Below are 23,081 nucleotides of genomic sequence, written 5' to 3' on the forward strand. Positions count from 1 at the left end.
AGCGTTTCTTATGATGTACTCTGCATATAAGTTAAATAAGCAGGGTGATAATATACAGCCTTGACATACTACTTTTCCGATTTGGAACCAGTCTGTTGTTCCATGTCCAGTTCTAACTGTTGCTTCCTGACCTGCATATAGGTTTCTCAAGAGGCAGGTCAAGTGGTCTGGTATTCCCATCTCTTTCAGAATTTTCCACAGTTTATTGTGAGCCACACAGTCAAAGGCTTTGGCAGAGTCAATAAAGCAGAAATAGATGTTTTTCTGGAACTCTCTTGCTTTTTCCATGATCCAGTGGATGTTGGCAATTTGATCTCTGGTTCCTCTGCCTTTTCTAAAACCAGCTTGAACATCTGAAGTTCACGGTTCACGTATTGCTGAAGCCTGGCTTGGAGAATTTTGAGCATTACTTTGCTAGCATGTGAGATGAGTGCAATTGTGTGGTAGTTTGAGCATTCTTTGGCATTGCCTTTCTTTGGGATTGGAATGAAAACTGCCCTTTTCCAGTCCTGTGGCCACTGCTGAGTTTTCCAAATTTGCTGGCATATTGAGTGCAGCACTTTCACAACATCATCTTTCAGGATTTGAAATAGCTCAACTGGAATTCCATCACCTCCACTAGCTTTGTTCGTAGTGATGCTGTCTAAGGCCCACTTGACTTCACATTCCAGGATGTCTGGCTCTAGGTCAGTGATCACACCATCGTGATTATCTGGGTCGTGAAGATCTTTTTTATACAGTTCTTCTGTGTATTCTTGCCACCTCTTCTTAATATCTTCTGCTTCTGTTAGGTCCATACCATTTCTGTCCTTTATCGAGCCTATCTTTGCATGAAATGTCCCCTTGGAATCTCTAATTTTCTTGAAGAGATCTCTTGTCTTTCCCATTCTGTTGTTTTCCTCTATTTCTTTGCATTGATCACTGAGGAAGGCTTTCTTATCTCTTCTTGCTATTCTTTGGAACTCTGCATTCAGAGCCTTGTATCTTTCCTTTTCTCCTTTGCTTTTTGCTTGTCTTCTTTTCACAGCTATTTGTAAGGCCTCCCCAGACAGCCATTTTGCTTTTTTGCATTTCTTTTCCATGGGGATGGTCTTGATCCCTGTCTCCTATACAATGTCACGAACCTCATTCCATAGTTCATCAGGCACTCTATCTATCAGATCTAGGCCCTTAAATCTATTTCTCACTTCCACTGTATAATCATAAGGGATTTGATTTAGGTCATACCAGAATCGTCTAGTGGTTTTGCCTACTTTCTTCAATTTAAGTCTGAATTTGGCAATAAGGAGTTCATGATCTAAGCCACAGTCAGCTCCTGGTCTTGTTTTGGTTGACTGTATAGAGCTTCTCCCTCTTTGGCTGCAAAGAATATAATCAATCTGATTTCAGTGTTGACCATCTGGTGATGTCCATGTGTAGAGTCTTCTCTTGTATTGTTGGAAGAGGGTGTTTGCTATGACCAGTGCATTTTCTTGGCAAAACTCTGTTAGTCTTTGCCCTGCTTCGTTCCATATTCCAAGGCCAAATTTGCCTGTTACTCCAGGTGTTTCTTGAGTTCCTACTTTTGCATTCCAGTCCCCTATAATGAAAAGGACATCTTTTTTGGGTGTTAGTTCTAAAAGGTCTTGTAGGTCTTCATAGAACTGTTCAACTTCAGCTTCTTCAGTGTTACTGGTTGGGGCATAGACTTGGATTACTGTGATATTGAATGGTTTGCCTTGGAAATGAACAGAGATCATTCTGTCGTTTTTGAGATTGCATCCAAGTACTGCATTTTGTACTCTTTTGTTGACCATGATGGCTACTCCATTTCTTCTGAGGGATTCCTGCCCACAGTAGTGGATATAATGGCCATCTAAGTTAAATTCACCCATTCCAGTCCATTTCAGTTCGCTGATTCCTAGAATGTCAACATTCACTCTTGCCATCTCTTGTTTGACCACTTCCAATTTGCCTTGATTCGTGGACCTGACATTCCAGGTTCCTATGCAATATTGCTCTTTACAGCATGGGACCTTGCTTCTATCACCAGTCACATCCAACTGGGTATTCTTTTTGCTTTGGCTCCATCCCTTCATTCTTTGTGGAGTTATTTCTCCACTGATCTCCAGTAGCATATTGGGCCCCTACTGACCTGGGGAGTTCCTCTTTCAGTATCCTATCATTTTGCCTTTTCATAGGGTTCATGGGGTTCTCAAGGCAAGAATACTGAAGTGGTTTGCCATTCCCTTCTCCAGTGCACCACATTCTGTCAGATCTCTCCACCATGACCCGCCCGTCTTGGGTTGCCCCACAGGCATGGCTTAGTTTCATTGAGTTAGACAAGGGTGTGGTCCTAGTGTGATTAGATTGACTAGTTTTCTGTGAGTATGGTTTCAGTGTGTCTGCCCTCTGATGTCCTCTTGCAACACGTACCATCTTACTTGGGTTTCTCTTACTTTGGGCGTGGGGTATCTCTTCATGGCTGCTCCAGCAAAGCGCAGCCCCTGCTCCTTACCTTGGATGAGGGGTATCTCCTCACCGCCACCCTTCCTGACCTTGAACGTGGGATAGTGCCTCTAGGCCCCCCTGTGCCCACGCAGCCACAGCAAAGTCAGTGCCATTTCTTCCAAGTTCAGATTCATTGTCGTGCACCCAGCTCCCTGGTCTGTCCTGCTCTGCAGAAAACATTTCCTAAATTGCCCATTCTGAACCTCCTGAGGACTTTTCCTAGGTCTGTGTGTTCAAAGCGTGGGTTGGCTCCCCAGGAGGGGAGCCAGTAGCAGTGGGCGTCTGTGTGTACCTGTGTGGGGTATGCTGTGGGCGGCGTGGGTGTTACGTTTCGGTCTGAAAGAAATAGCCTTGAGTCCTCAGGTGCTCAGCCCTGTCTTAGGGGCTCATGCTCTAATATGGGTGCATGTAAATACCCTGTCTCTGTCTATTCCTTCTGTCAGAAAGGCCTGTATAGCTTGTCTCCAATGCCCCTAGATTTGACGATTTTTGCTCTGGAAGGAAATTCAGAAATACTCTTTTCTAGAACCCTCATTTTATAGATGAGGAAACTGCGGCATGAAAAGACGTGACTTGCTGCTGGTTATGTACTCCACTCCCCGCTGAGATTCTTATCGCTGTTTCTTCCTGTGCTCCCCAGGTGTCTACAGTCACATTTTATTTTTTAAAGATTTTTTTTTAACATTGATCATTTATAAAGTCTTTATTGAAGGTGTTACCATATTGTTTCTGTTTTATACTTGGAGTTTTTTGGCTAAGAGGTGTGTGGGGTCTTAGCTGCAGGACCAAGGATCAAACCCACACCCCCTGTATTGAAAGGTGACGTCTGAACCACTGGACCACCAGGGAAGTCCAACAGGCACCATTTTATTCCTTCTGTCCCCGACTGACGTCCTGGACATGGCTCAGAGTCTCGGGAGTCTAGGGGGATGTGATAGATAGGTCTCTGAAAGTTCCTGGCTGCACTTGCCCTTCTTGGGGTTTCAGGATCCCTCTCTCCTCTGTGTTCGTACACCTCCTTCCCTCCCTCCCCTCCACCTGCCAGGGCTCTGAGATGCACCAGGCCGGGGTGACCCAGCCCCGTGGTCAAGCAGGTGCACACATACGCACTCCAGAGCAGCCCCCGCTTAGCTGGGCCTTGTCCGGGCTGGTCTCGGGGGACAAGGAGGAGCCAGCTGTGCTCCCAGCCCTGACCTTCTGCCTGATGCAGGGCAGCCTCTCCAGGCTTCTCGTGCTCTGCTGAGCCTTGACTCCTGACTTGCTTTGTTTGGGCAGCTCGTGGACCACCGGGCAGAGTTCAGCAAATGGTGGCTCAGTGAGTTCAAGACCATCAAGTTTCCCTCCCAAGGAACCATCTTTGACTATTACATAGACCCAGAGACCAAGAAATTCGAGCCTTGGTCCAGGCTCATCCCGCAGTTTGAATTTGACCCTGAGACACCTCTGCAGGTGAGTGTGGCTGAGTGGCAACCAGGGATATGTAATGTCCCCAGAATCTGCGGTGGCTCTCGTGGCAGCCCCTAACGGATTCCCAAAAGGTTTGACCTCATTAAGAATTAGCTCCTTTTCTTTTCAGAGGAAATTAGAGGTTCAGTATAGTGATGCATGTGTGCATGCTGAGTTACTTCAGTCCGACTCTTTTCGACCCTATGGACTATAGCCTGCTAGACTCCTCTGACTATGGGATTGTCCAGGCAGGCATACTGGAGTGGGTTGCCATGCCCTTCTCCAGGGGATCTTCCTGACCCAGGGATCGAACCTGTATCTCTTATGTCTCCTTCATTGCAGGCAGGTTCTTTACTGCTGAACCACCTGGGAAGCCCTCAGCATAGTCATAAGATCTCCCCAAGCCTAGCTATCTTAATTAGCAGGCCCCCCTGCAGGCATGCTGAGACAAGGCAAGTCGGGGTTGACCAGGCAGAAGGCTTTAAAATGCAATCCAGAGGCCGCAGGGAGGCAAACATCGCTAATAGAGGGGGATGGGCGTGCCCTCTAACCACAGCATGAGTTACCGGGAGGGTCTCTGTGGGTAACGGGGGCCCTCCTGCCTGCAGTAGTGAGCCCCCCAACCCCAGTGCGATTCCCTCTCCTGAAATGCCCCAGGGTGCTCTGACAGCATGTGAGTCTCCCACTAGCCCACAGTTCGCTCCTCCTGTCTCCCGCCACACCCGCCCCGTCTCCCCCGACCCCAGGCCTGCCTGGTGCACACCAGCGAGACCATATGCCTCTGCTACTTCCTGGAGCGGCTCCTGGCGCGGCGGCGGCCTGTCATGCTGGTGGGAACTGCGGGCACTGGCAAGTCGGTGCTGGTGGGGGCGAAGCTGGCCAGCCTGGACCCCGAGGCGTACCTGGTGAAAAACGTGCCCTTCAACTACTACACCACATCAGCCATGCTGCAGGGTGAGTGTCAACACCTCAATAACCAAGTGAATCGGCCTGCTTCTCACTGCTTATAAAGACAGGTACTCACTCACCAACGAGGGAAGAGACATGGGCCTTTAATCAAAGTGCCAGCAATCTGGGGAGACGGTGGATTCAGTGTCTCCCAAAAACTACTTCCCAAGACTGCTCCATGGTGAAAACGTTTAAACAGAAACAAGTCATCTCAGTTAATCACTGAGATGAGGATGGGGGAGGTCAGAGTCATGGCCATCTCCCCACTGCATGCAGGCTTGTCAGCTCCAGAGATCTTCTTCTAGACCAGGGTCTAATGCCTGATGATCTGAGGTGGAACTGATGTAATAATAATAGAAATAAAGTGCACAGTACATGTAACACGCTTGAATCATCCCGAAACCATCCCTCATCCCTCAGTCTGTGGAAAAATCGTTTTCCAGACCGGTTCCTGGTGCCAAAAAGATGAGGACCGCTGCTCTAAATGTCATCTTGTTCACTCAGTTTGATTTGTTTGCAAGATGACTGAAGAGGAATCTTGGGAGAGGTCTGGTCATCTGTTAATTCGGTTCAGTTCAGTCTCTCAGTCATGTCTGACTCTTTGCGACCCCATGGACGGCAGCATGCCAGGCTTCCCTGTCCTTCACCAACTCCCGGACTTTGCTCAAACTCATGTTCATCGAGTCAGTGATGCCATCCCACCATCTCTTCTTCTGTTGTCCCCTTCTCCTCCTGCCTTCAATCTTTCCCAGCATCAGGGTCTTTTGCAATGAGCCAGTTCTTTGCATCCTTTGGCCAAAGTATTGGAGCTTCAGCCTCAGCATCAGTCCTTCCAATGAATATTCAGGGTAGATTTCCTTTAAGATTGACTGGTTTGATATTGCAGTCCAAGGGGCTCTCAAGAGTCTTCTCTAACACCACAGTTCAAAAGCATCAATTTTCGGCACTCAGCTTTCTTTATGGTCCAATTCTCACATCCGTACCTGACTACAGGAAAAACCATAGCTTTGACAATATGGACCTTTATCGGCAAAGTAATGTCTCTGCTTTTTAATATGCTAAGTTGGTCATAGCTTTTCTTCCAAGGAGTAATCAATCTATTAATTGCTTATTTGCCATTTCTACTTCTTTGATCTATGGGAAGAACTGACAAGTTAGGCCAGGTATTGCGTGATGAAGGGATTTGAAAGGTGTGCTCAGGTCAAAGGCAAGTAGAGCATGGGGGTGCCTGGTTTAAAAAGTGAGTTACAGTATGTGTTTGTGTGTGAGTTGCTCATCATGTCCAACTCTTTGTGACCCCATGGATTGTAGTGCTCCAGGCTAGTTACACTATAGCTTCGCTAAAGAGACAAGAAAAGGGGCTTCCTGCTGAGGGCGATTTCCTGCAAGGAGCTGCTCACATAAAGGGCCCAGGGGGCATGGAGGGGGGGACCTGATGTCCTGCACTCTGAGCTTTAACAGAGGTCAGGCACCTCCCCGGCTGACTCCCCTCCCACTCCTCTCTTGCCTGTCCCCTCCCCTATCTGTCCCTCTCTCCAGCACCTTAGCAAGGCTCCCCTTTCCCATCCTTTCTCCCGAAGTGCCTCCCTGGCTGCTGAACTCCTCCAGGGCAGGAGTTCCACACAGAGCAGGTCAGTGCCTCGATGACAAAGAAAACAGAAAACCCACTGAAAGATTTCCACGAGCTTACAGACTCCTGGCACCAGAAGGGTCTCTAGAGGTCATTTCATGCACCCCTCACACCTTATACGTGGGGGAGCTGAGGCTCCGGTTCAAGTATGTGGCTGCCTAAGGTCACCATGATGCAACAAGGCTGGTGTGGCCCTCCAGCCTGCTGAGCACGCAGAGTGTGCGTGTCACAGGCATTTACGGGCTGGGCTCCCGAGCAGACGGGGGCCTCAGGGATCCCAAGGGTCACTTCATGTGCCTCCCCAACCCCAGCCACTTTCTCCTTGACCTTCACTGATTGTTAAGTCTCCTTGTGTTTAGAAACACTCCTCACATTGACCCTAGAAGCAGCCTCCTTTTGAAGAAGTGCTGAAGCCAGTCTCCCCACAAGAGGAGGGTAGTAGCCGGGCTGGGGAGAAACCCCCCTCTCACTCCTCACACTGGAACAGCCTCGCCTCACCCTCTGGAGTCTTAGCCACTGGATCACCAGGGAAGTCCCCAAATCATTTAATCTTGTACAAACCTGTGAAGTAAGTCCTTTTATCATCCCCATGTCATAGATGAGAAAAACCAAGGCACAGGGAAGTTAAATAAGCTCCTTGAGGCTACACAGTGAGTGGGTGGAACCAGGGTTTGAATCCAGAGAGTCTGACTTCACTGCCTGTGCCCTTAGCCACTAGGCTATACCTCCTCCCCTGAAAATAAAATGCTTTGGAAATTGAAATAAATATTTGATAATATTACTCTTAACACTAGCGACACTATTTGAGTCTAGAAAGATTATTTTCTAGAATCCTATTGTAATGATTCTATAACGTAAAAAGTACTTTGACTAGAGAGTAAACATTCATTGCCAAGAAAAAAGAGATGAGTTTCATATCCTTGATTCTGAAAAATGCCAGATTCCCTTACTTGAAAATTCCCATCCATCACTTTAGTCACAGTCCAAACAAGTTTGTTCATTTGGCTTCTTAGCTGAAAACATTTCAGAAGTAACAAAATGGCAAGAGGAAGGGTGCTTAGCAATTATAAAAGTTGGAACAAGAAAGCTGGTATCCAAGGGGAAATAGAAAATGGTAAAAAGGAGATGCAGGAACCCACAGGGTGGCTTCTCTGACATCAGACAAGAAGCAAATTGCCCCCCCCCCCAACAGCAAGAGTCCATGTCTCTGTTCTGGTTTTGGCCATGGGGCATGCAGGATCTTAATTCTCTGACCAGACATCGAACCCATGCCCACTGCAGGGTAAGCACGGAATCTTAACCACTGGACCTCCAGGGTTGCCCTCCATCACTCTTTCTGAAGCCCAGCATTTTTACTGCGGTTTGTGGTTAAGACCCTATGGAATTATGTTTAATGTGATGTGGTAAAGTCTGCTTTAAAAGGCAGGCAGTAAACCCAGACAGATGTGCAGAATGAGTGTTTATAAGGTAATGAATGTAATGATGGCAAAAGACAGGAAATAGCCCAGTTATCCATATGATAGAATGCTAAGCGTTATTACAAAGAATGAGGACATTCTGTATGAATTAAGCTGGCTCCATTTCCAAAATCTTTGTCAAGTGAGAAAAGCACAATACAGAACAGTGTGTATAGTATGCTCCAAATTATGTCTTGTTTAAAAAGAGACATATAAAACGTTGCATACATATACACTCGCACATCTATGCTTATACATCCTAAGAATATCTCCGGAGGGACACGCGAGCAACAGCATTTGCCCTTGGCAAGGGGAACTGGATGCTAAGAGTGGGGATGGAGAATGACTCAAACTTTTTTAAAATTATGAAATATTTCGAGCATTCGGAAAAGTACAGACAAGAGTATAACAGTATATACCCCCCACCCAGACTTCACAGATGTTAACATTTCTGTCATCTTGCCATGGATCTTAGCATTTTAAGTACAGCTAACGCACCACCCCTCCCCCAGCCCTTCCCCCATCATGCCCTTGGAGACCAGACTAGGACCACTACAGCTGATGTGCCGTCATTCCCAAGGTACGCTTTTGATATATGTATGTAGCCATGAAATACACGATGTTTTTGTGTGTATTTAAATTTTAAGTATGTATCATATTATAACTTCCTTTGGTAACTTGCTTTTCTCATCCTTGTCTGTTTTAATGTGTGTGGAGTGCTTCTTCACTGGTTTTCACTGCTGCATAGAATTCCCTTGTGTGACTAAATCACAGCTCATTTACCCATTCTCCTACTAAAATGCAACATAATTTTTCAACATTTTCCATTTATAAAATATTTTTTTAGTTATAATTGACATATAATACATGGTATGGATTAAAGCACATGATCCAATAAGTTTTTAAATATTTACCCACCATGAAACCATCACTATGATTGAAATAATGTACACATTCATCACCTCGAGAGTCCCTCACCTCCCTGGTAATCCCTCCCACCCTCCCAGCCGAGCCCCCCCCCCCCCCCCCAACCCTGCTCTATGTCTAAGGCAACCACTGATCTGTTTCTGTCACTACAGGTTAGTTTGCAATTTCTAGAATTTTATATAATGGAATTGTCATACAATAGCCCTCCTTTTTTTCTGTCTGGCTCCTTTCACCCAGCTTGATTTTGAGATTTACCCATGTTGTTGAGGGCACGACAGTTCATTCTTTTCATTCCTGAATAGCAAGACAAAATATGTAAAACACTCAGAATGATTCCTAGCATACAATAAGTGCTCAGTAAATGGAAGCTGTTATTCTAACAATATTAAAATCCTTCTCAAATTTAAGTTATAAATACTATACAAAAATCCCAGAGCTGCAACTGCCAAAACAAAAGGAGCATGAGCAAACCCCTTTTGCTTGAAAAAAAGACGTTTAGCATAAGCTGTGCTAAAGCAAAAATAATGTTTTTGGAAAAAATGTTCCAGCTTACAAATGGGCAATAACTTCACCCAACAGGTCAATTCACTGAGGTCTCCAGAGGAGTGTTTTACAGCTCACTCATCCTGCTAGTCCATCGGATGCCATTTTTCTCAAATCAGATGTTCTTTTATAGAGAAGGCAGCTGCTTGATATTCCCTGCATCTTTCCTCTCTTATCACTTCCAGCTCTGGGGTCTCCATTGAGTACTTTTCTAAACAGATTCAAAACTCCTTCAGATGCAAACAGGGCTTGTGTTTCAAGGCATTCATATTGCTTATCAGTGTGGATAGCACATGCTTCATTTGAAGTTTTTACTATGCCAAGCCCCTGTATTAGTAATGCTTTTGACTTCAAGCAGCAGACAGCGTATTAAAAAGCAGAGACATCAGTCTGCCTACAATGGTCCATATAGTCAAAACTATGCTTTTTCCAGTAGTCATGTGGATATGAGAGTTGGACCGTAAAGAAGGCTGAGTGCCCAAGAATTGATGCTTTCATCTTGTGCTGGGGAAGACCCTTGAAAGTCTCAATGCTGCTGCTGCTAAGTCGCTCAGTTCTGTCCGACTCTGTGCAACCCCATAGACGGCAGCCCACCAGGCTTCCCCGTCCTTGGGATTTTCCAGGCAAGAACACTGGAGTGGGTTGCCATTTCCTTCTCTAGTGCATGAAAGTGAAAAATGAAAGTGAAGTCGCTCAGTCCTGTCCGACTCTGTGCGACCCCATGGAATGTAGCCCACCAGGCTCCTCCATCCATGGGATTTTCCAGGCAAGAGTACTGGAGTGGGGTGCCATTGCCTTCTCCGGTTCAATGCTATTGAGGCTATAATATCTATTATTCTCTTACATGCTCCCTCAGGGTAGCGGAGTCTCTGCTGCTCCAGCTATCACATCCACATTCCAAATGGAAAAAAAAAAAAAAAAAAGATAAAGGTAAGAGTTAGTGCCCTTGTCAGGAAACGATAGCTCTCCAGGAATCCCACTGATTTATGTGTCTGTTCAAAATTGTGTCACATGGCCAGGCTAGCTGGAACACAACTAAGGAGAAGGAAGACGGAAATGATGTCCATCACGGATCTGATGACAGTCTCTCTTTTTACAGAATGAGAAAATGAGGCTTAGAGGTCATAAGTGACTTCCCTCAAAGTTGCATAGTGATTTAATAGCCAAGCTGTCTTATTTCATTGAGCTACTGTGTCCATCCACTTTGATTAAGTCGTGCGTCTACATTTCCATAAGAGAATGCCAACTTTGCTTCCACTTGTCTAATATCTGGAGCACATGGGTGTCTCTGCCTTTGACAGTAAGTAAAAGAGGCGCTTCACTTGTTCAGTGAAACTCTCAGACTTAACCTGACCACTTGCCAGCAGCTGCACCAATCGCAGGTTAATAACCCTGGCATCTTGGCTAAGGAGGTGGATCTGTGTCCCTCCAGCTGCTCTGAACACCACAGACCCAGGCCCACTACTTCCTTTCCCTTCACTGAGTTATCATCTAATGATCCACTCTTGGATGTTGTTGAAGGTTAGGATGATCAAAGATAATTTAAATGTTTAAAAAATACCTGCTGTAAAAACCTAGGCTGAAGACCATGCCCATTTTGCAGCCCAATACACCTTTTATAAGTTTCCAGGATACATGCCTTTTAGAATTGAGTGCCTAAAATTTGTTTTCCTACAAAAGTAGAGATGGGTTTGTATCAGTGATCTGGGATGGCATGGCTACTGTAATTAAACACAGATTGAGTTCTAAGCTTTCAAAAAGCCAGTTCATAAAGGACAATGTGGCCATTCTTATTTCATTACAGTAACTGTATCACCCATGATTAGTGGCTCAAATAAGTTTCTTCTACTATATAGTTTGGAATCTCTTTTAATCTTTTTCAATTGGCCTGTTTTATGTCTATTGAAATAGCGTAAGTCTTTTCTCATTCATTTTGGAAATACAAGTGATTTTTAAGAACTAAAGGAATTTGCAATGACCCATCACCAGGACAGTTGAGAAAGGGAAAAAGAGGAGTAAAGAACTGGGTCATGGCATTGATGGGCTTATATTTGCAGTGCAGTGAGAGTGAGCCAAAGCAGTGCTCATCACAGTCCCAAATTCTCCTGACATCCAACTGCGACTTGAAGTATTAGCTCAACAAATATTTGAGTGTGTAATTACACTAATTAGATGGGAGCTCGGGTGTCTGAGTCTTTGTGTAAAACAAATCCATCACCTGTTCATTAAAAGTTAAATCTGGACAAGACCTTGAAAGATCTGATCAAGCTCTCGACCTCAAAGGAGCGCTACATTATCAGATAGATAGCTTTCAGCACTTGCCTGAATATCTTCCAAAAAGGAGATGCTGTGCTGTCCTTAGTGTCTCAGTCGTGTCCAACTCTTTGCAATCCCATGGACTGTAGCCTGCCAGGCTCCTCTGTCCATGGGGATTCTCCAAGCAAGAATACTGGAGTGGGTTGCCGTGCCCTTCTCCAGGGGATCTTCCCAACCCAGGGGTCGAACCCAGTTCTCTTGCATTGCAGGCAGATTCTTTAACATCTGAGCCACCAGGGAAGTGCAAGAATGGATGGGCTACTTAAATGGGTAGCCTAGCCTTTCTCCAGGGGATCTTCCTGACCCAGGAATCAAACCAGGGTCTCCCACATTGCAAGTGAATTCTTTACCAGCTGAGCCACCAGGGAAGTCCAAAAGGAGATGACACAGAATTAAATCATCAAAGACTTACCTTCTAGTAGGCAAGATGCTCTACTTCAAACGGGGATTCAAAACATAAAGAAATTGAAAACAACACGTTTAAGACTATAGGGAAATCATCCCATAAATTTTAGCACCTCCAAATTATGGAATGCAATGCAGCAATTAAAAATCATGTTCTAGTAGGCTAGGTATTATCATATAAAAAGGTTTATAATATATGAAATGAAAAACAACATACACAGGCAGAATATACAGTATAATTCTTATTTTGTAAAGGAAAAAACCTAACAGAGGAAATACACTAGAGTGAAATAGAACAAAATATTGAAAGTTATGCTTACTGCTAGGTGATAGAATTATGGGCAATTTTCATTTTCATCATTATGATTCTCTATGCTTTCCAATCTTTATATAATGAGTATGTATTATTTTATAATCATGCAAAACATGTTATTTTTTGAAAGAAAAAATGAAGAGCCCTTACAATATAACTAAAATGTCTTAACATGTGAAAATTTGGATAATACTAAGGAAAAAGAGTTCAAACACAGAAACACAAATCAGGCCAATGCAAAGTGAAGACATGATTAATTATTAACCATCTCTGTCAAAAAACTTGGTCAGGCAGCGTGTTAACTAAACCAGGGGTTTTTGAAGGACAGGAGCCAGGTCGTAGTAACGTTTCAGAAGCAGTGTGCTATGGTGGGTACATAAGTTTCCATAGTCAAGCAGAGCTGGGTTAGAATCCTGACTTTGTCCTCAGTAGCTGGATGACCTTGAATAAAGTCCCTTTATTTCCCTAAAGCTCAGTTTTCTCTTTTGTTGAGAGATTTTTTTTTTTTTATGTGAGATGTTTTTAAAGGTGATAATAATACATGCTAGGGCTGCTCTGAAGGCTCAGTGATATGGTGCATGTCACTTCCTCCGTACAGACCCAGGTCCCTAGTGATGCCCAGCAAATGAATGACTGCAGGGCTCTGGTGCTCAGAGCCTGGAGGAATCCTGGGATGAGTGAGAAGGGCTCACAAGGTCTCTCTTCCCCAGCCATGTGAAAGAAGCATCGGGATCAGTATTAAGAGCCCTGGGTTCTAATTCCAGCATCACATTTAGCCTGTGTCAGCCTCTGATTCTTTAGTTACAAAGAGGGTATGATAAACCTTTCTTTGCTTATTCATGGAGTTTGCCATCATATAAAGCCATGTATTCATTCATTCTTTAATCAGTTTTTGAATACCTTCCTTCGTGATAAATAATATCCTAGGTGCTGGGGTCATGACAATGAGGAAAAAAGAGAAAGATTCCTGGCCTTTTAGAGTTTATAATGTGGAGGCACTGAGATAATAAACAAGACGAATAAGTAAGATATACAGGATATTAAGTGGTAATAAGTGTTAATGGAGGAAAACGAAGTCAGGGCCAGAAATAGGAGGTTGCGGTGGGGGGGCAGTGCTTCAATTTGTGCTCAAGTGCTAGGGAAGGGCTTCCTAAAAAGATGGCATTTGAGTAAGTAAATGCCTGATGTAAGTGAGGGAGCAAACTTCTGGCATTTAGGAGAAAAGATTGCAGACAAAGGAAGCAGCCAGAGCAAAGACACCATGGCCATGGGTGACTAGTGAGCCAGAAACAGGATGGTTGGAGCAGAGGGAGTGAAGGCAGGAGCAGTGGGAGAGAAAAACCAACATGGGAGGTTTGCCCACGTAACCAGATAGGCTTTTGCTCCAAGTGAGATGGGACGCCACTGGGGGGTTTAAGCATGGGACTGGCACAGTGTGATTTACATCTTACAAGGATACCTCTGCCTGCTGTCTTGAGAATAGCGTAGGAATCTAAGGGCAAAAGCAGGAAGATCATTTGGGAGGATGTCATGGACACCAGGTGTGAGAATGAGTGGACAAGGATGGTAGCAGTGTTGTTGTTCAGCCACTCAGTTGTGTCTGACTCTTTGCGACCCCATGGACTACAGCAGGCCAGGCTTCGCTGTCCTTCACCATCTCCTGGAGCTTGCTCCAACTCATGTCCTTTGAGTCACTGATGCCATCCAACCATCTCATCCTCTGTCACCCCCTTCTCCTCCTGCTCTCAATCTTTCCCAGCATCATGGTCTTTTCCCTGAGTCAGCTCTTTCCATCAGGTGGCCAAAGGATTGAACTTCAGCTTCAGCATCAGTCCTTCCAATGAATATTCAGGATTGATTTCCTTTAGGATTGACTTGTTTGATCTCCTTGCAGTCCTAAGGACTCTCAAGAGTCTTGTCCAGCATCACAGTTCAAAAGCATCAATTCTTTGGCACTCAGCCTTCTTTATGGTCCAACTCTCTCATCCATACAATACTGGAAAAACCATAGCTTCGACTATACTGACCTTTGTAAGCAAAGTGATGTTTCTGCTTTTGAATGCTCTGTCTAGGTTTGTCATAGCTTTCCTTCCAAGGAGCAGATGTCTTATGTAAACCCACTTCTGTTCTTCCAGTTCACTACTGTTTCATTCTAGATAAGACTTGGAGCAGAGCTCAGCCAAGAAGGGATCCAGTGTGTGTGCCTTTTCTGGGGAGGCCTCTCTTTTCTTAATCATCATTTTGAGATAATCTGATGTATTCCAAGCCCACTTCTTCCTAACTGACATGCTTTTCTCCTCAACCATCCTCAAGTAGCATAAAAAGCGTAATCAACCCAAATTACAGGGTCTGCTTAATTCCAGGAGTTGATTTGAATATCATTGCTTCAGGAGGAGGAGAAACAAGTCTTCCTAAGGAGAGAATTTCCTATTAGAAGGACTGTTCACAAAAGCGTGTCCTTGGCAGCCCATTAATTATATTTCATTTTGACAGATCTCGTATATAGTTGTTATGTCTTAAGGGGGGTAGGAAGGTGTTGGGTGATTAATTGGTCGATAGTATATGTTAATTGCATGCTAATTAAATTTAAATTTAATTCCTATTTGGAACACTTAATTTAACTCAGGACCAGAAAATTAGAATATTCAAGCTTTTTTAAAGGAACATGTCTTTCTATCTGTCACCTTCATATGTCTGTTGACACTTCCTCCTTGTTTACAAACTTGTTTTTCGAGAAAAGGGATGAGATGGTTCTTAGAGCCTCTAGCTGTAATAGTATTGGTTCTTGCAGTACATAAATATCTAATTGGTTTATTGAAAAAAAAAATACATATATACCCTGTTCTTAGATTTGCTCTGAACAAGTTCTATCAGGCTGGGAAAATGTACTCTTTGATTCCTTCCCTCTGGCTGGATAATTGAAGATGCAGCTCCAGGACAGAGTCTGTACTTAGTTTCTAGAAAAGCACTGAGATGCTCTGCTACCCCAAGGCAGGGGGCAGGGCATCCATGACACTGGGGGCTTCTGGGAAATTCCCTGGGGCTGTTGTTTCTTCTCTCCCTCAGGGAAAACCCCAGGAGGGGAATACTCTGAGAACACTGTTGACAAAATATCCAGGATTTCCTCTTTTACAGTCCAGGGGTGGAAGGGGAACCACATCCTTCCTCTCCTCCTCTGTCCTAGGTAGAGAAGGTGTGTGTATGTGTGTGTGTGCACGCGTGTGTGCTAAGTCACTTCAGTCATGTCCAACTCTTTGTGACCCCATGGACTATAGCCCCCCAGGCTCCTCTGTCCATGGGGTTTCCCAGGCAAGAATACTGGAGTGAACTGCATGCCCTCTTCCACGGGAGGCCACACAGGTGCCACTTGGGAAGTCCACTTAGGATCTGGTTGTTTGCAGATTTCCTTGAGGGTAGAGTACTAGGCCTTGGGACTTCTGTTTTTAGCCTGCAAAGAAAGCCGTGGACCTCAAGTATGGTAGAAGGAACATGGGTTTTGAAGTTTAACTGATTTGGATCTGTACCCTGGCACTACCTTAGACAAGTTAATTCATTCTTCTGAGTCTCAGTTCTGTCATCTGTGAAAGGGGTGATGGTTCTAATCTTACAGCACTGTTTTAAGGCTTCAGTGAGACCATAAATGTCTGTGCAAACCTAACATATGCACAGTCAGATGGCCAAGGCCTGGGCGCTGCTGTCGCCACCCCTGGCTGGTCATCACCCGCCTCCCCTCTGGTCCTGTGGAGCTGCCTGCCCCTGGACGCAGCTCTCGCGTGCACACTGCACTGTGGCTCATCCTTGACACTGGACTGTCTTAGAACTGGCCTCTGAGCTTTGACCCTTCTTCCGTCACTAACTGGCTCTCTCCTCAGCTGTTCTGGAGAAGCCTCTGGAAAAGAAAGCCGGCAGAAACTACGGTCCCCCAGGCAACAAGAAGCTCGTCTATTTCATTGACGACATGAACATGCCCGAGGTGGACGCCTACGGGACTGTGCAGCCTCACACGGTCCTCAGGCAGCACCTGGACTATGGCCACTGGTAAGCGAGCACACGGAGGGACTCGGCCGGGCGGGGGACAGGTCCAAGGCCGGTTTGTCCTGCTGGAGCTGCAGATCTGAGCTCAGCTCTGGCACCAGAGAAGGCGCTGGTCAGAGAAGCTACTGAGCTCTTATTTAAGGGAAAATGCCTATTCTTTCTTTACCACTTATCTCTAAAGTTACCTTCTTCAAGCTTCCAAAGCATGATTAACCAAGACCCCCCTACCCTCCCACCCACACCCCACCTCCCGCTGTGGTTCTGTCGCACTGAGCAGGGCCTTTGATGAGAACACCTAACATATGCCTTAAATCAGTTAATTAATTTAAAAAAATTTGTTTAATTGGAGGATAATTGCTTTACCATATTGTGTTGGTTTCTGCCATACATCAACATGAATCAGCCATAGATATACATATGTCTCCTTCGTCTTGAACCTCCCTCCCACCTCCCACCCCATCATACCCCTCTAGGTTGTCACAGAGCATCTGATTTGAGCTCTCTGCATCATGCAGCAAATTCCCACTGGCTGTCTATTTTATACACAGCAGTGTGTATGTTTCCCTGCTGCTCTCTCACTTTGCCCCACCCTCTCTTTCACGCACTGTGTCCATAAGTCTATTCTCTATATCAGCCTTTGTCTCTCAGAGCATCTCACAAGCTCCATTGTTATCTCCTCCAAGTGTATCATTTTTAATGGCAAAAGGTCTAAACTTACCAGAAAGAAAAAAAAAAAGTCGGTGATTTGAGGCAACTCTGGCTTACCATCCTACCTCACACTGAATCCAGTAAGACCTTCCTGGAAATTCTACTGCACGGCCTTCATATGGTCACCTTTCCGCTCCCAGAAATACCCGCTTCATGCTTCTCCTCTCTCTCCAAGCTTGCCACCCAGCCTCCGTGGATGACCACACTCACTACCTGCATCTCTAACTTCCACGTCTATACAACTTACCCGCCTCCCTGTGCCTCCCCCCACCACATCTTCCCTGAGGCTTAACCACCCACCAGCATCTTTGCATCTATTCTTTCCGCCTCTGAAATCTCACTTCACCTGTTAGTCCCTCCTGATCACTTCCTTCACATCATATTTAAACTTGCATGAATTTACTTAGTGATAGTGAAAGTCGCTGAGTCATGTCCGACTCTTTGCGGCCCCATGGACTATACAGTTCATGAAATTCTCCAGGCCAGAATACTGGAGTGGGTAGCCTTTCCTTTCTCCAGGGGATCTTCCCAACCCAGGGATCGAACCCAGGTCTCCCTCGTTGCAGGTGGATTCTTTACCAGCTGAGCCACCAGGGAAGCCCAAGAATACTGGAGAGGGTAGCCTATCCCTTCTCCAGAGGATCTACCCGGCCCAGGAATAGAACCGGAGTCTCTTGCATTGCAGGCAGAGTCTTTACCAACTAAGCTATCTGTGTTCAAAAATACCATTTTCTGACTGCTGCTCTGTCTCCCTCTGTGTTACCAGATTCTCTCCCCAGTTTCCAGTTCCCCATCTCCCACTCACTCCTCCAGCCACAGTGATTAGGTTTCTGTCTCCCCCACTTTACTGTTCTTACTCAAACAGCTGTATCTTTACTGTGACGTCCTGCAGACCCCATTGGGTCACCATCTTTCTTCTTCTCCGTACACACTTGATGTGGTTGCCTGCTCTGTCCTGGAAGTCCTGGCTTTCTGGGTACCATACAGCCTTGATTTCCTCCTACCTCTTTGACCATCTCTGTGGTCTCTCCTTCCTGTTCTACTTCCACAGACATGGTATCCCTTAGGGATTTGTCTTCAGCTCTTTTATCTTCTCCGTTTCTACCAGTGGGTCTAGTCTTTTTTTAACCTCTCAAACACATGAGTGATTGGGCACATCCCAGCTCAGCTTCACAACACGCTCCCCTGCCTGAGCCCTCTCTCACCTGCGGCTTCTGACTGTCCCAGGTATGATCGAAACAAACTGTCCCTGAAGGAGGTCATGAACGTCCAGTATGTTTCCTGCATGAACCCCACCGCAGGCAGCTTCACCATCAACCCCCGGCTTCAGGTATGGGGGGAACTGTGACCTTGGAGTCCTAAACATCACCTTCCAGACCAGATGTTACTGGTCTCTGTGGGAAAATTGGCTCTCCACCCATCCAGCCTCTTTACATGGTAAATCATACAGGATGTGGACTTGCGTTTCCAGGAAGACAAAAAAACACCTCAACCCAGACCCCCTGAAGCTTTGTTTTCTTTTTTTTATAATTAACCTTCATTGGAACATAGTTGATTTGCAGTGTTGTGTTTCTGCTGTACAGCAAAGTGAATCAATTATATGTGTGTATACATACACACACACACACACAAATACACACACACACACACACACCCATCCTTTTTAAAATTCTTTTCCCATATAGGTCATTACAGAGTATTGAGTAGAGTTCCCTGTGCTATACAGTAGGTTCTTATTATCTGCTTTATATATTGGAGTGTGTGTATGTCAGTCCCAATCTTCCAATTTATACCTCCCTCCCATTTCCCCCTCGGTAACCATGAGTTTGTTTTCTGCATCTGTGACTCTTATTTCTGTTTTGTAAATAAGTTCGTTTGTACCACTTTTTAAAGAAGCTTTTCGAGCCAGATGGAATCATAGGGTTAGTCTAATTCAACTTGGCCTTCAGAATGAGAGAACGTCAGAGGGGTGAATGACCCTGCCAAGGTCACATGCATTCTCAGTATCACGATCAGATTTGGACCCGGAGTCCAGGTTCCCTTCTCTTTCTGCTATGCCACACTGACATCTTTGACCAGAGGTCCAAAGCCCTTCATTCATTCTAGGCTCAACTAAGTTTGGGTTTAATGTGAGAAGTGTGGCCAGAATGTAGAATTCAAAGCCCTTCTAAGAATTCTTGACCACCGTATCCAAATCCAGAAGAGGTGATTTCTGTTCTGTGACCACAGAGTGTAACTCGTGGCCTCCTCCCTGTGGCTCTGTTTTCCCGAGCAGCGTCACTTCAGTGTGCTCACCCTCTCCTTCCCGGGAGCAGACGCCCTGTCCTCCATCTACAGCGCCATCCTGACTCAGCACCTCAAGCTGGGGAGCTTCCCGGCAGCGCTGCACAAGAGTGTCCCCCAGCTGCTCCATCTGGCCCTCACCTTCCACCAGAAAATCGCCACCACGTTCCTTTCCACAGCGATCAAATTCCACTACATCTTCAACCTCAGGGACTTCGCCAACATTTTCCAGGTGAGTCCGACCTCTCCGAGACACCTTTGGAGGCTTGACAATGACCCTGTTCCCTCCATCCTTGGCCAAACTCTTTGATGAAGGCAGGGTTCTTATGGGGTGATGAACATATAAGTAAACAGAGTACCGTGGGATCTGTGTGGGTCTATTCAAGAGAACAGAGTTCCGGGGCTTCCCTGGTGACTCAGTGGTAAAGAAGCCACCTACCAATGCAGGAGACACATCGATCCCTGGTCTGGGAAGATCCCACATGCCTCAGAGCAGCTAAGCCCATGCACCACAACTGTTGAGCCCAGGTGCCACAGCTACTGAAGGCTGAGTGCCCTACAGCCTGTGCTCCAAAGCCCAAGCACCTCTACTAGAGAGTAACCTCTACTCTCTGCAACTAAAGAAAAAGCCCTTGTAGTGACCAACACCCAGCACAGCCAAAAAAATTTTAAAATATAGAATTCTATTAGTCGATTGAGTTACTTCTCAGTAAGCCGGATGCATTTTTTGAGTTGGTTCCTTCAAGCTGAATGTGGCTCAGCATTTCAAAGATAATGTTATGTAATGATTTCAGCCTAGGAAAAGAGAGTGGCACGGAAAAAAGATAAAAATATTTTGCACGCCCTGTTGGTCCACTCATCTTTCTTGACTTGCAAGAGAACGTCCCCCACACCATGCAGGAGGGCTCTGCCTCCTATAGAAGCCATGTGGTGCTACTCCTAAGACACCATCCTCCAGCCTCTGGGATGCCTCAGTCCTAGAAACTCTGGCTTATTTCCCAGGTCAAAACCATTTCAAAATAGTGATGCTCTTCCAACTAGGGATGGCCTGTGTCTGCCTGGTGCTTCCAATCGCTCGGCTCCTCACTATCAAAACCTCCAGAGGGCAGTGCAGCAAACCCGGCCCCTTCTTCCCCTTGCTCAGGTAACCCGTCCTCACATCATGGGTCCATAACCCTCCCATCCTGGAGGAGAATCTGCAGAAACTACTCAGAGGGACCCCTCTCCAGGACAGCTCTGAGCCATTTTTGAGGGAAAGTGCCTTTTATACCAAGCAGAGGCCACACCTGTAGGGAAATGTCAACTTGACCAGGGAGCAAGGCTTGACCCTCCACGGGGAGCACATTGATAATTACCCAGGGTGAAGAGCCGACTCATTGGAAAAGACCCTGATGCTGGAAAGGACTGAAGGCAAAAGGAGCAGTGAGTGGCAGAGGATAAGATGGTCAGATAGCATCACCAACTCAATGGACATGAATTTGAGCAAACTCCAGGAGACAGTGGAGGACAGGAGAGCCTGGTGGGCTATAGTCTACGAGGTTGCAAAGAGATGGACGTGACTTAGTGACTGAGCAACAGCAACACTCAGGGCACTACCTGTGCAGGTAGGACTCTGGGAAACCTCAGACTAGCAAAAGTCCAGGCACTGAGGCCATAGGGCTTGCGGGTTCCGTGGTCGTAAGGAGCAGAAAGCCACTGAACATTAGTTCAGTGATCTGAGAGCAGCGTTCCCAAAAGGCTCACCCAGAGGGTGGACCACTGAGCCCCACAGCCAGGCCAAGTCTCTGAGAGCACGTGTGACCTGACCCAGGATGGCGCTCCTGGGTCAGGTGCCTCCAAACATTCACTTATTAACTTATAAATGAGGAAACAGACCCACAGAGCTTACACTGATTTGCCTAAGAGCACACAGCCAGCCAGGGAAGGAACTGGACTAGAACCTAGGTCTTCAGGTCCCCCTTCCAATATGCCATTCTGTCCTCATCCATCCTTTTGATGAAACAGCCTAAGACAGTTAAGGCAACAAGTAGGACCCAGCCCCGTGGCCCTCAGACCTGGACAGTGGCAATGTCTGTGCATCTCCACCCTCACCTCCCATTTATCAAGTATTCATTGAGAAAGACTTTTAAAATTTTTATTTATGTATGTATTTATTTTTGGCTGCTCTGGGTCTTCATGGCTGCACTCGGGCTTCCTCTAGTGGTGGCAAGCGGGGGCTACTCTCTGGTTGCGGTTCACGGGCTTCTTGTTGCGGTGGCTTCTCTTGTTGCTGAGCACAGGCTCTGAGCACAGGCTCAGTTGTTGTGGTGCACAGGCTTAGTTGCCCCATAGCACAGGGGGTCTTCCTGGACCAAGGATTGAACTTGTGTCTTCTGCTTTGGCAGGTGGATTCTTAACCACTGGACTACCAGGGAAGGCACTTTTTTATTTTTTAATCACACCAGCCATTTCTTAAATCTCACTGGAGTGGGATGAGACACAGGTGTCACCGTCTGCATTTTCCAAATGAACAAAAAGGAGTTAAGTCGTTAGATCAAATTCCCACTGCTCATAGTGGCAGAATGAAAGGGAAAAGAGGCATCAGGTCTCCCTCATACGATGCCCTGAGCCGGCTCCTGCCTGGACAGCAGCTTGTCACCTGTGCAACCTGAAATTCATACTCACAACAGCCCTTTGGGATACACATTATTATCCCAATTTAACAGAGGCTGGGAGACGTTGCCAGCTCATAGATGACAGCGTGAATGCTCGGGGAGGTAGAAGAGTACGCACGGTGTCGGTGGAATAACAAGTAGGTGGGAGCAGGCCTTGTAGGTGTCACCAAGCCACAAGATCGGGGAGGGAACTTTGAGATCAGAGAGGATCTTTGTAAAAGGTCCAGCTTCAGTCTGTAATAAAGCTGGCATTTATTGAGCCAGTCCTATGCCCTCTGCATCTGTTAGCTAATGATTTAATCCTCAAGACAACCATTTCAGGTACAACACTGATCACTTCCAATTTGGAAATGACAAAACTGTGTCACAGACAAGTCAGTAGCTCGAGTATGTTCGCATAACTGCCAAGCAGAAGCCTCGTACCCCAGATGAGTGGGGAGGTCAGCTCTCTTGTGTGGGGATTCAGGCTGCCAAGGTGTCCTGAGGAAGGAGGGTCCCAGTCCAGCCTGTGTTAGCTCCTCCCTAGTCAGGGAGGAACTAGGAGGAGAGGTATGGTGTGGGGCTAAGTCTGGTTCTTTTCCAGACTCAGCCAGCCTGAGTAGCAACCCCCGGGCTCTGTGTCCCAGCCCGACCTCTGCAGCCTGCCAGCTGTCAGCTCCCAGCCCCAAATGTGGGAAGTGCACCCCCACTGGAGAACCTGCCTCTGTCCATCGACACAGCCCCTCACCCTCCTCCTCCAGAACAGAGTTTTGAGCCCACAGCTTGGCTACAGCCTCCCCCTCCCTCCCCTTTCCCAGCCTGCTTGCCTAAAGGCCTGACAGGAGAGCTGTAAGGAGGGTTGAATGCCCGCAAGGAGACAGGTGCTGTCTGGAGAACACGCCGTTTTCCTCCATCCAGCTTGATCCAAGCTTCCATCATTCAGCCCT

The 23,081-nt window shown here is 46.3% G+C and overlaps 1 protein-coding gene across 9 annotated transcripts in view; it reads left to right on the plus strand.

Annotated features, from left to right (window-relative positions):
* DNAH9 (dynein axonemal heavy chain 9) overlaps nt 1-23,081 on the plus strand; it is a 285,075-nt gene that overhangs the window by 137,040 nt on the left and 124,954 nt on the right. For all 9 annotated transcript variants that reach the window (XM_070773106.1, XM_070773107.1, XM_070773102.1 and 6 more), the window contains 5 exons: nt 3,766-3,939; nt 4,683-4,890; nt 16,348-16,513; nt 18,446-18,548; nt 19,494-19,733. In XM_070773106.1, coding sequence (XP_070629207.1) covers nt 3,766-3,939; nt 4,683-4,890; nt 16,348-16,513; nt 18,446-18,548; nt 19,494-19,733 — 891 coding nt within the window. The remainder of the gene's footprint in view (nt 1-3,765; nt 3,940-4,682; nt 4,891-16,347; nt 16,514-18,445; nt 18,549-19,493; nt 19,734-23,081) is intronic.

This window comes from Bos indicus, chromosome 19, assembly GCF_029378745.1.
Source record: "Bos indicus isolate NIAB-ARS_2022 breed Sahiwal x Tharparkar chromosome 19, NIAB-ARS_B.indTharparkar_mat_pri_1.0, whole genome shotgun sequence".
Classification (NCBI taxonomy): domain Eukaryota; kingdom Metazoa; phylum Chordata; class Mammalia; order Artiodactyla; family Bovidae; genus Bos; species Bos indicus.